Here is a 13901-nt window from a genome sequence, read left to right as displayed (position 1 = left end):
GCTGCATTCTGTATTTTATTGTTATCATATCATCTAACGAGAAATTACACATCTTTAATGTGATTCCTTTAAAAATAATAATTCTTTATATTTGAATATGATATTACATAGGTGTAACAGAAACAAGTTCTGAAATTATTACACAAAGCTATGAAGAATTACCATATCACATTGTGGGTCCCCTCTCTTTTTAAGCGGTGACAAACAGTTGTAGTGAGGGTTAACTAGGAATATGTTGACTGAACACACAAATGTGGGGAAAATAAAAGATGCAACCCTATTCAGACACACGCCAACATAACACATAACCCAGCTAAGCATCTGTAAGTAATGCTGCTGTGGTCCTACAGGTGTTTTTTTTTATAGAAGTTGGCTTCATTGCATTAATGCATTAGAGACCTTCTCAACCATAATATTACAACATGCAGTGGGGATTACATTTAGTCACAATGTGTAACCTACAGCTTCATTCTCATGTATCCTAGTACTCAGAAAATAGTTCTGCAACTGCAGAAGTATTCACTGGACAGTGTTGTTTGCCGGATGGTCTATGGAGAATTTCCAGGACTGGAACTGATCAGAAGTTTCATTCTCTGATCACACATCAGATCCACATCCTTCAGAATTGCATGGCAGTCAGCATCAAATGCCCTGTCTGGGGAAAATACCACAGCAGCCAAGAGTATTCTCACACGTTGATCAGGCAGTTTATACTGGATTGGTCAAGGGATCTGGTGAACTTCTGATTAAGTTGGAGTTTCCGATTAGTGCAGTCCCCCTGGTTATCCCCAGTAATACTGTTAAAAGTGACTAGCAAGTTCGGAGCCAGCCAGAGGAAAGCTAGCAGGTGATCATTTGATTGGAGCAGAGCCGGGCATCAGAAGAAGAGCTACTGGTTAATGTGTTTTAAACAAAAAATAAAAGTAAAGAGAGTCACTCTCAACTGATGGAAAAGAGTGTGATTAGACTTTCACAATGTGCATTGTACACTTATGTGCCACATAGAGCAGAATATTCTTTGAGAATGGTACTGTATTTTTAATCACAAAATACTTTTAGATGGAGGCGAGTGGTATGACTCCATAAAAGACAGATCACAATTCAAAGGTCTGGGTTTTGATATTGTGATGGCTGGGTGTTGTGTGCTGTCCTTAGGTTAGTTAGGTTTAAGTAGTTCTAAGTTCTATGGGACTGATGACCATAGATGTTCAGTCCCATAGTGCTCAGAACCATTTTTTGGGTTTTGATACCTCTGAAGTGCTCAGATAGCAGTAATTTTTTTGTCCAAAAGCATCAAAAAATTAAGATGAAAACAAAAAGGAGTCCAGCTATTGGCACTTCTTATGTTTCTTGTCCAACCTGAACAAGTCAAAACCCCATAATAAATGAACAAATCCTCTGACTGGAAAATCCATTCCATTACCAGCACTAGTATATGCTACTTTCAACTCTTTGTGTTTTTTTCAAAATATTAAAAAGAATATCTTAAAAAGTAGTTTTGAGTAAACGAGTCAAGTATAAAAATTATCCTGGTCTTTGACATAACTGATTCCTGAATTTCAACTACTGTCAACAGCTATTAAACAGTACTTGTGTAGCTACCTCGTGAGGCCTCTTGCCATCTGTCAGTATATTCCGGACGATAGCCTGACAACCTAATTATTCATCCATGTCCCTTTACCATGAAAAAATATGTCTGTATAGAGCTTCAAACTCATTGGAAAACTACAAGCATGTTATTTCCAAGATAAGAAACTACTAAAACTTAGTAAAGTGGCATACAGTCTAGAGCCTCTTAGTTTCTGCATGGCAATCAATGTCCCAACGGATGAAGGGCATAGACTCTGTTCTCATTTTGCGAATGGACTGGTGCTCATGAATGACCTCCCAAAGAATAAGTTGGAGTACTGTTTGTTCCGAACTGTTATAATCTAAGGAAAGTAATTACAGAACACTAGAGGCAAGAGTCCATTTGTTCATAATTTTTCAAATTAGATAAACCACATATGCATAAGAATTTTTTTAGGAACTCAAACTCCTCAAATTATTTAAAGGAAAATGTGTGTGCTTGAATTTATTTTATAATTAATACATTTAAATTGTAGAGCAGAACTGTAAATAATCCATTTAATAATTAATCCACATTCCTCTATTATCTCTCCAAGTGAAAGTGACAGTTTAGGCTTATAAAATCCACTGTGGTCCTAGATCTTATCAACTATGTAACAAGTTGGTGTTCTCACATCATCTTGCAACAGACAGTCCTACAGTCACTTAGAGAATGCTGGTATTTATTACAAAGTGTCTTTCTCTGAACGAACAATTCTATTTGGTGGCAAAAAGTGCTTAGCAGTGTAGAGTGTTCACTTTGGCACTTGTTAGTGCACATTGTAATGGCTCTAGCAGAAGAATGACAGGTTTTAACACCTAGCTGCAGCTAGTTTTCTGAGCTAGCAAGACACCTTGATGGCCAAGTGCTATTTGCATACCATCTGACTGGCTTCACCAGGAGTCATTCTACCACCTTTTTATCTTCAATGGTTACCAAAAAACTTGGAGAATTTTTCTCGTTTCTGTTCATACACATACACACCTGATGAAACCAAAGCACATCTTCACCTGACCTGCCTAAACATTTAGTAGACTGTTGTTTATGAAACTGTCACTGTTTGACTTGCATGCTAAGGTATGGAATAGTCTCAGTTATAGTCTCCCTCCAATAAAACATTAAATTTCACAGTCATTCATCGTCCTTGTGTTCACTTGCCACAGTAATTACTGGATGCCATATATACAGTACACATTACGTAAATGTCACTCTGGAGAACAATGCACTCAAGTTATTGCTAATAACCATTCAAAATTCAGGCCTTCAGTATAAAGCTGTTAACTGTGCTGTTGCTCTGTTCAGATTATTCTCTTCCACTTTCCCTACAAGCTTTAAGTAATGGATTTGTTGGTTGTGAAAAAGCCACATTGTATAATTTACAATAAGGTTTAAGAAAAAAACACATCCTGAAAAACTGATTACATGGAGAGTGAAAATTACTGCATTAAGTTCTAGTGAATAAAGACTGAATACAAAGTAATAGATGGCAGAACAAGTTGTCAAGCAAGATATTTTATTTTATAAGTTCTATTCATTACTGGCTTTGAAAATATTGCCACATGAGAAAATGCTGCTGTAGGGTGGACATTAATAGAGAACTAAACTAGATATGTCAATAAAGGAAAGACACTGGCAAATAACTTAAATTCTGCATAAAGTAAATGTTCTCTAGCACATTACATACAGCAGTTCATAGCTGCTTATGAACATCAAATTGACTGCTGTCAAGCTGCTACGAAAGTATATGTTGTGTGAACTACTGACAATCAGTTAATGTGGATACCAAAGCTATCACAAGTACTATCCTCTTCTGTGAATATTGTCTTCTCTCCAGGATTTACTTAAACTTTTACCACTTATCAACTTCACAGAGGCTGGTGAGTCAGTGGTCGATTTAAGATCCCTATGCAAGTGGAGGAGGGAGCAGTGAGTACTTACGTACCACTCATCCACCACACCAAAAGGCTTGAGGTGTTGTCTTCCAACTTAGATTGAAACTCACCAAGGCAACAAATTTCTCCTGTAGGACAGCACTATGTTACAGGGGAGGAAAAACAAAACAATAGGCACTTTGAATGTAATGTTATAAATTGTACCTCCTTAGGGAAATTGCAGCAACAGGGGGAAAACATCACCCTGTACACTGAGTGTGTATCCTTAGACAGCCTTCTTCAAAATGTTGAGGAGGCTTCTTGGACAGATGTTGATGGAACAAGCTGCAACCAGTTGCAGACTGTGACCCATGTTGAAATAAACAGTGGCTGTTGTCTGGGATCTGAGATCATATTTGGATCATACTAGCAACTGGTAGAGAAGACCAGTCTTACACACAGAGCTTCAACTAAGCTCACAAACTGCAGCACTGTCCCTGAACTGATAGCAGCACTCTGGTTCCTAGTTGAGCTATGACTTCTTAGACTTCTGACACACAGCTGTTAGTTGTAGGGTTACACTAAATGGGTCACAAGTGGACTACAAATCAAAGGCTGCCACTGCAGAGTGTGCTGTGGGGCGGCGGTTAACTCGTGAAAATTAAAATTTGCTGTATAAGTGCTTGCAATTCATATGTTGAATCAGTTTCAGGCGTTTAGAATGTTGTTAATGCTGTCTTTCGCCGTTCTCAACACTGGCTCTCTATTTACTTTTTTAGCTCCCAGAAAGTGATTTAACCAAACATGAAGCCGGTAATTAGAGATCCTAGTGCCCACTTCATCTGAGAATACCATTATAGCTGCAGCTTATAGCTCTGAGGAATTAGGAGATTGTCCGGGATTTCTAATCAAAAACGATTTTCCAAAATAGTTGAGTATATTCTGAAATTCACTGAAAAAAAACACAAGTATCCCTACAACCTAACTAACAGAGCAGTTCAGAGTCTAATGCGCTGATGCAACTATAAATGTCCGAATTAAATGTTAAAAAGAATGCTCGCCAAAATTTGATGAGAATATTTCATCAAACGCCACGCTAAAATAATTGGTAGAATGTCTGTCCCGCGACGGCACGTGAAAATACGACAATACGCAAACTGAAGCTAGATAATGAAAATCATCCCAGAATTAACCCTTCACTTGAAATGATTTCATGGTTCCGCGTATCTCTAGTAACTTAATACGGCACCCGAGGCTGTTTGTAGCAGTGCTACCGAAGCGACGCGACTCCCGACACAGCTGACGTGCTATTCAGCATCTGGAGAGAACTGGGGCCTTCCTTCCTCGCGCAGCGCTCTTATATATATAGCCGCGGTGCGGACGGCTAAGGGAACGCCTGATCAAATCGGCTCTCCCGACTAGCTGCTGGGCTAGCAATGCACCACTTCAAGTTACATAATAATTTATAGCTTCTTTTGCTGATGGCCGATGAAGCTCTTAATTTAAACGTGCATTTAGCACGCAGGTAAGTATTGATAATAAAATTTTGACGTGGCTAAGTTAAATATTTTGGGCGAGAGAATTAATTAAATTACACTGCGCGCAGTAGATGAGCTCTGAACGGGCCCTTTTGAGATCCGCTATCGCTATAATTTTATAGGTATTCAAAAGAAACTTTTCACATCTTCACAGTCATAGCGGACCTCCAACCTATTTAAATCTAAACATCCTAGCCTTATTTATTAGCCTACTTAATCTATCTTGCTTCCTTCAGTTTTGAGACGAAAACCAGAAAATCATGAATTTCCACTAAAGTCTTAATCTGTGAAATCCAAAGTACTGTTTTTATTAAATCATTATGAAAGATGAATCTAAATATAAATTTTGAAGTCTCTAGCTCTTTTCTGTTGCGCCAATGATTTTTTCAGAAAAACGTCCAAATTTCGAAAATGGCTGAAGTTATCGAACTGATATTTAACACACATTAATTTAGTATTATTCCTGACATGCTAGAAAAGTTTTAGGTCATTTGCTTGATTTTTAAGGTATTGCGCAACATTTATGACGTCAGAGCTAGTTACAGCAGACTGGCTGGCACACAATGGAAACTGATGTCAATTTACTACAGCGTGAGTAGGCTGCTTCCATACAGTGCAAAAGGGTGTTTTAGACTGAGTGACTATCCAGAGTACTTGAGTAAGACTGAAGTAAATGACACCCATAGATGAGACTATTAAAATTCTATATAGCAACTCCGGAAGCATTTGAAAGCAATTTCTAGGGTTTGCAGCAATTCCTGAAAAGCAGGGCAGCTCATATGACAACAGGTACGGAAAACAGCTAAAACCTAAAAATGACAGCTGTGAGATTTTTGGGTTAATTTAGATGGATACCGAAGGATGCTAATGGGAAATGTAGGTGGTGTATTTGTCGCAGTAGATGTGAAAATCAGTTCCACCATGACAGAAATTGAAGCTTTTTTTGAGATCATTTGGGAAGGACTCAATATCATGTAACCATCAGAGAAAACCTCAGCTCACTAACACATTTGTTCCCCAATCATACTGTCAAGGCTATAGTTCAATCCACAAACAATAGTGGTTCGCGCAGGCTGAGAAAGGGATGGGAATAACATTGTTGCCGGTTGCAAGCGACAGTTGTGGTACGTGCATACATATGATTTGTGCTTGATATAAGCATGTATCATGCAAATTGTGTTTCTCACTTGCTTATGTAGTATTTGTCGCTTACCATCACCATCACCCATAACAACTTGTAAAATATTGAATAAATGCAGTAAATAACTTGCTGTGATGATGGTTTAATGCTCGCATTGAGTGTGACGTTCACAGCACAGTGCTCAGAACACTACTGAATGCTCACTGGCTGTTGGAGAATGCATGACACAGGTGCACAGAATGAGCCTAAACTCGACTGCCATCCTTCGTGATTCCAACTATAGTTTGAGAACATTTTTCTGCACAAGCAGCTTATCACTTGGGAAGGCCCCCTGTCCCTTCCTTCATACACTTTCACTCATGTAGGTTTTTGCTACCAATTCTGGGAAGCATTGTATACGAATTTTGCACTTGGTTGGTCCGGGGGCTCCTCTCCACTTTGTGCCCCAAGTGGCTGCTACTGATGTCCTGTGTAGAAATCTTAAGAGTTGTGCTGCTCCAAGTGACATCTTGCTTGGGCCTTAAACTGGCCCTGTATGCTGTAATCACTGGAGAAGGCCATAACCTACATCTACATGGATACTTTGCAAATCACATTTAAGTTCCTGGTAGAGGATTCATCGAATCACCTTCGTAATTCTCTATTATTCCAATCTCGTATAGAACTAGGAAAGCATGAACACCCATATCTTTCCGTGCGAGCACTGATTTCCCATATATCATGGTGATCGTTTCTCCCTATGTAGGTCAGTGTCAACAGAACATTTTCGCATTCTGAGGAGAAAGTTGGTGATTGGAATTTTGTGAGAAGATTCCGCCGCAATGAAAAACCATGTCCACCCCTAATCCTTTATCATTTCAGTGACAGTCTCTCCTCTATTTCGTGATAATGTAAAACATGCTGCCCTTCTTTGAACTTTATCGATGTACTCCATCAATCCTATCTGGTAAGGATCCCATACTGCGCACCAGTATTCTGAAAGAGGATGGACAAGCATAGTGTAAGCAGATCTGTTACATTTTCTAAGTGTCCTGCCAATAAAACGCAGTCTTTGGTTAGCATTCCCCACAACATTTTCTGTGTGTTCCTTCCAATAATCAGTTGGGGTAAGTGGTAGAAGAGACAAGACACCTTGTGAAACAATACTAAATGCTTTTTCTAAACATTTTTGAACAAGTAGACTCAAAAGATTGCTTACAATGGAAGTATATTGATAGCTTCATATCTCAAAAGTAACTTGAAACACCATTCTGCATAGGAGCGTGTAAATGAAGTGTGGCTCAAATTTAGAATGGTTGACTAATCACTGGATAGATCTGTACAAGGTAGGACCACCAGGACAGCATCTACAATTCACATACAGTATTTTTTAGGGTTACACAAAATCTTGTATTCTGGATGCATTTAGCAAAGGTGTTACTCCAAGAGGTGATAAAGATAATGATTGTGTTGGATCATCTTTGTCTGATGCTGAAGTAGATGAGAAAGCAATGGAGAAAAATGAGTTTGGCTCACCTGGACACACAATTTTTGATCTTGCACAACTTATCATACAAAAGAACCTCCCATATAGATGTGAACACTAGTGGCCTGGTGCAGACTGGTTTATAACTTTTGTTGCTTTTCAATTAAGAAAGAATAAATATTTGAACATGCAAGGTGTGATCAAATCTATACACAACCAGTATAAAGCTTCTTCAAAGCTGTAACAAAATCTTTTAAAGAACTGTTTCTTGATGGAAAACTGGAGCTCTTTAGTTGTGACAATTCTTAATTTGCTATGACCTGTCATAAACTAAAGTTTTTGCAGCCGTAGATGAAAACGACAAGCACAAAACATTTGCATCTTATCGTGAAAAACATATCAGTGCTCTTGTGCGGAAGGACAAATAATTCCATTCCTATATGTATTCAGAGGAAATGGGTGATGGCAAAATGGACTGATTAAGAATGTGCATCACAAACTGCAGTTTAAGCACGATCACAGTTATTGATGGAAATAACTTTATTTTTGAATTGGTTTAGTGATGTGTTTTCACCAAAGTGAAGTGAAGTACCGTTACTCTCCGACATTGATGCCTGTCGTATTTCAACTCTTATTGAGCAGATTGGTAGCACTGCAGATAATTTAAATGACAAAGAGTGAATCGATTAGAAAGTTATCCAAAATAGGAATTTCTCACTTTTAATTAGACTGGCCAATGATATGACCAGAACAAATCTTGTACATGTATTTAAGACTAATGGAATGTATGATTTGGAAATACACTAGGTCAATGAAGAAGCACGAATATAACTCAACAGACATAGTGCCTTTGTAAATAGCTGCTACCCTACAACCACAGTGCCCCAAGAAGTCATTGGCCCAAATGATATTATTTTATGATTAGTTTACACATTCAAGTAAGTCTAATTAATGATTTGAGCATGGGCAGATGTGATGAGAGTTTTACTCTTAAAATGCATAGTTGTGTGTTTAGCCATGTCATGGTAAAAAAAATACTGAAAGGTGGCATAGTCATTGTTAGTGGATGAAAACTTACTATAAATGAAATGGCAGGAATTACCTACTATGTGGACTGAATATGGAAGACCGCACAGTTTTTCTTAACTTCCTTTAGATGTCATCCTCAGATTATGTAAAGATAATGATAACTGAATTAAATAAACATAGTTGAAATACATATTTCATCAGTAACAGCACTTCACCAAATGTCATCTCTCCCACATCACCTATGTTGCTTGTTGTGAATGTGACAGAGGAACCTGGACATGATGACCCTGCCATTACCACATCCACACTAACTGTAGGCACTGTCTTTCCCCCCCCCCCCTCCCCCCCCTACATTTCAGCTTTGAAAAGCAATTGCTGAAGTCTATTTATTGTTACTACCCTCTGTAGTGGTAATAGTTGGCATAGCTCTCATGACATGAAAATTCCATAGGAACTGTATTCGTTCTGCTTTTTATCCTCCTGCCTCTTCAGTACTTTAAACAGCATTTGTGGAGTGCTTTGTAGCCATCTGTGGAAGTAGCTACCCCTGGCACTGTCTGTCCACATCAAAGGAAATAATGTTCCCAGTCAACTACTGCATCTCATTCTGCATGACGCTAGTGTCTGTATGTTTTAGTCATCCAACAGCAGCTCCATCAAGAAGAATGTTAAGTTGCTAAGCATTCAGCACCAGTGGGAGAAAAGGAGTGTGGAAGACAGGAGGAAGTCGGGCAGTGGCATAGAAACAACGTCTAAGTTAATGTAATTCAGTTTTGAAACCATGCAGCTTCTTGATGACATACATGAGAAAAGAAAGGAAATAAGGGATACAGTCAACAAAAGGTACAAAAGTTTGTCTTGTCTATAAGCTTATTTATTTCTATTCTACACTCACACCAGCACTTATTGACAGTTGTACTGTGGCAATATAACTCTTAGTGAGCTTGAAAAGTAATTTGCCAAACAGTCATGTATTTGTTTGTTTGAGTTTGAAGGTCCCCATGGTAAGTTCTGAGAGGAAGTAGTGATGGACAAGACTGTCATCTTGTCTGCATGTGCCCGAGGTCACCTCACCTGTTTATAACCATATGAAATATAGCTTTCCTATGGAGTGTATTGATTTCTTGATTCTGCAGTTCATCTTAAGAAATTTTGGATCCACTCAGCTGTCTTGAGTGACAGATCATGCCTTCTTGGGTTGCAACAATGCTGAAGACATGAAAAATCAAGGCCATAATGCTAAGTGGGTTTTCAACAACCATTCATGCCCTAGACAGACAGGATTCAAAAATTCTGTGTGCGTGTTTTGCGTCAAACATAGGTAATTTCTTTGTCCCTCCAGTTAAACATTCTTGTGGTGGCAAGTTCAGTCTATTTTTGTGCATTACATCACTTATGGAGGCATCCTTGAAAACACTTTCATTGGATATTCTTCCATGGCAGCCACCTGCATACAAAAATTTGTAGCTGGCATCAGTGAGTATGAAATATGTCACAAACGTAGGTCAGCAGTGGTTCCTGGACAAATTATTTAAAATGTGTAGCAAACATCAGTGTTGGTGTGGCTTTGACATTGCTTTAGTGTATTTGTAAGTTGAATAAATGTATAAAAAAATATAGAAGACTTTCAATCAACTACAAAGTTATTAATATCAAAGAGGGAAACACTTCCTAATGTTCTGAAAAATTAAATTTATTTTCTCATGAACCAGCTTTTGGCTTCTCAGGCCATCTTCAGGTGACAACTGCATGTTGCAAACACAGATACACACGATGTGCGATTTACACAGATATTATTTGTACAGAAAATACGAAAGTTACAATGTGTTTACATAGGATACATAAGAAACATATTATAATAATTACATTAACAAAAAGAGGGGTGAACAAATAATGGAAACTGAGTCTGATCATTTAGTACTTGGCTGGCATTCTGTATCTAGCGTTTGTTGATTTTCATTATTTTGATGTAGAATGTGAAGTTTAATATTCTGCCAGAAAAAGCAGAAAGAATATAATTAATGGAAATCAACAAACATATGACACAAAATGCCAGCCAAGTACTAAATAATCAGACCCAGTTTCCATTTTCACCCTTGTCAAATTAAGTTTTTGTTCCAAATACTAGATTCAAACTGTAAATATTTCTCATCATTTGTTATATGTACCTTCACATAAAAACTTTCTTTGTTTACCCAACCTTTTTAGTTAATGATATTATTGTAATACTTTTCTTATATATCCTATCCAAACACCTTGTCACTAATGTGTTTTCTGTACAAACAATATCTGTGTGTACGCCGCACACCATGTTTATCTGTGTTTGTGACATTCAGATGTCACCTGATGTCGGCCTGATAGCCCATAAGATGATTCGCAAGAAAATAAATCCAATTTTGTGGAACATTAGGAAGCATTTTCCTCTTTAATATTATTATCACATTCTGCTGAGCACCTACAAAAAAACTGACAACTACAAATTTGAGTAGTCATAATAATGAAATACACGAATACCACATCAACACAATTGAGTGAATATTTTGTGGAAAATGATGTGAATGAAGTTCATGGAAAAAAAAGAAAAAAAATAATTTCTACATTGCCAGAAAAGTATGTCATTAGAAAGATGTCAATGAGCATTAAAAGCATTTCTGCTAGAATAAAAGATATGATCAGCTTCATTAATTATATTAGTCACTTTTGACACATATAACACTACAACATGCATTGCCAAACTAGATGGTGTGTGCAGTCAATTCTAGGGATACACTTGATTCTGCCTATTTCACTACTTCTAGCATACCTGGCGCTGTGTTAATTTAGACTGTGCATATAATAGTTACCTTCTATTCAAACACTGCCTGCAGAAAATTCTGGTAGATTGTGAAGTTAGAAACTATATACCCAAATTGTAAAATCGTGACCTGGATACCCCAACTGATTAATACTTCTATTGAGACCAACACTCTGGCTACGTAATGAACATATTGAAAAGGAAGCTAAGTGCATCAAAGAGTTTTTGGGTATGTGAACTTCTGCCAAGGAAAAATTTATAATAAAATAACTATGAAATAATAACAAGGTAAAACTGAACTTCCAAAAATGGAATGGGCGTAGCAAGAAAGCGCAGACAAAATTAGATCACAACAGATTATTATATCAGAGATTAGCCAATGGTTCCAAGAAAAACCAACAGATTCCTGTATTGCCAAATTAAGTATGACTACAACACCACTACTAACCATACAAAATTTAGAATGATTTACAAGTATTTAAATATTAAAAACCAATTATCTTCCAACTGAGTTAGGTGGATACACATGATGATAAATACACATGATCATAAACTAAACAACACGTGCTGACAAAATTCATAAAAATTTGAATGCTAAACAACTATTGTAATATAATGGAAGACACTTTTACTGAGCTCAGTGGTATTATTCTAATATAATACAGGAAAATATCACGCAAAACTAATTTTAATAAATAAAATGAACTTAACTGTAAGAAAACCAATTTATTATAAATAGTGTCTCTTCATTTTAATAATGTTCAATACAGCGGTCAAAATTATGACTGCAACTCTAAAATTTGTACACACAGATTTATTTAGAATAAATGAATTTGTGAATGGTTAACAACACTGTCCTGTAATATTTCTTTGGAAGTTTCAGTGTGAGTGTAATTCTTGTGGTGGTGTTCATGACTGTATTGCAGAGGCAATTCTAGACCAACTAAAGGTCCTACAGAACTTAGCCATGTAATAAGAAGGTTCGAGCTGCAGCCTTCAAATATTTCCAAAAATTTGGCTGTTCGACAGGGATGTAATTGAAAGAATGGGCGCCCTAGAACAGGGTGTTCTTGCTGAGTCAACACACTCCACTTTTGGGGTTCTAGCGTTCCTTTAAAGTTATATGACAGTAGTTGCCACAGCTGTTCCAAGGAAAACAAACTTCCGTCTGAGAAACAAGCATTGAAATATAACACTGGTACACTGTAACTAATGTTGTACAGTACATGATATTCCCATTCACTCGCTCTGTCTCTGGCATTGCTGGAGACCGATTCGTTGTCGGTCTCATGTCTTTCTAATTCCAAGTCTTCTAAATAATCTGCTGCTTCATTATTTTCTTTCACAATCATACAACTGCGTTTCGTAGTCTTAGCTAGGTAATACGATCCAGCAACATTTTTATTGCCTCGTCCAACCCAGTCGTCGTTGATAATATCGGATATTCGTAACAACTCGTCGGAGCATTTTAAAAAATATTCCCATGTGATGGTACCCGCCATTATGCCTTACGCCAAAAACTGATCTTTTACGCCTCTTTCAAGTTGAGTAACATCTTACGCTACGTTATTCCCACAGCAACACATTCATAACCATAACAAATACCAGGCCTCTCAGTTTATTAGTGGTGGGCAGGAAATCGCGTATCTGTTAGAAATCACAGTGACTGAGAAGTCACAGATATCACAGTAGCAACTTTACAGAATCTAACTGCGATTTCAGTCACAGTTAGCAGTCGCAAGTAGTATTTCATATTCAAAGACGTGAGTCATCTATTGCTCGAATTTAGCACTGCTTTCTGCGATTTCAGTGACAAGTCGCAACTAAGAGTCGCAAGTAGCAACTAAAAAGCGCGGTTAACAGTGCCATCTGTTGGCCAAAGTTCGTACTACGTCCATCTCTTCGATACGGTATCGGGTGTAACTGCGATTTCCGTGACAAATCGCAACTAAGAGTCGCAAGTAGCAACTAGAAAGCGCGGTTAACAGTGCCATCTGTTGGCCAAAGTTCGTACTACGTCCATCTCTGCTATGCGGTATCAAGTCTAACTGCGATTTCCGTGACAAGTCGCAACTAAGAGTCGCAAGTAGCAACTAAAAAGCGCAGTTAGCACTGCCATCTGTTGAGCAAAGTTCATACTACGCTATTCGCTACCGAGTCAAACTGCGATTTCTGTGACAAATCGCAAGTAAGAGTCACAAGTAGCAACTAAAAAGCGCAGTTAACATACTTTTCCTAGTGTCATCTGTTGACCGACGTACGTACTTCGTTATGAGAGCCTTGTGCCTCACGAGAACGATGTGCTGTGTGTGCATATGAAGGGCTTATTTCAATAGTGGTACAAGTCCATTTTTGTTCATTTTGAGATACAGAGTCGTAAAGTTAAATGAGCGCTGACAAATCTGCATTTGAGATACCAGAAATATTCAAGCATATGGCTTCTTGCTAGAGATG

At 37.8% G+C, this 13901-nt stretch overlaps 1 protein-coding gene across 1 annotated transcript; it reads right to left on the bottom strand.

Annotated features, from left to right (window-relative positions):
* Positions 1-12158: 12158 nt before the first annotated feature.
* On the bottom strand, positions 12159-13063 carry LOC126188223 (ubiquitin-like-conjugating enzyme ATG10). Its single transcript, XM_049929774.1, has one exon. It carries the CDS (start codon positions 12947-12949, stop codon positions 12266-12268), a length of 684 nt encoding a protein of 227 aa, XP_049785731.1. The 5' UTR covers positions 12950-13063; the 3' UTR covers positions 12159-12265.
* Positions 13064-13901: the final 838 nt, after the last annotated feature.

This window comes from Schistocerca cancellata, chromosome 5 (assembly GCF_023864275.1).
Source record: "Schistocerca cancellata isolate TAMUIC-IGC-003103 chromosome 5, iqSchCanc2.1, whole genome shotgun sequence".
Classification (NCBI taxonomy): Eukaryota; Metazoa; Arthropoda; class Insecta; order Orthoptera; family Acrididae; genus Schistocerca; species Schistocerca cancellata.
The sequence above is the reverse complement of the archived record's forward strand: the minus strand, read 5'-3'. Positions and strand labels throughout refer to the sequence as shown.

Excerpts from the sequence above, each read along its gene's own strand:
- LOC126188223 (XM_049929774.1), bottom strand. The coding sequence starts at position 12,949 with ATGGCGGGTACCATCACATGGGAATATTTTTTAAAATGCTCCGACGAG.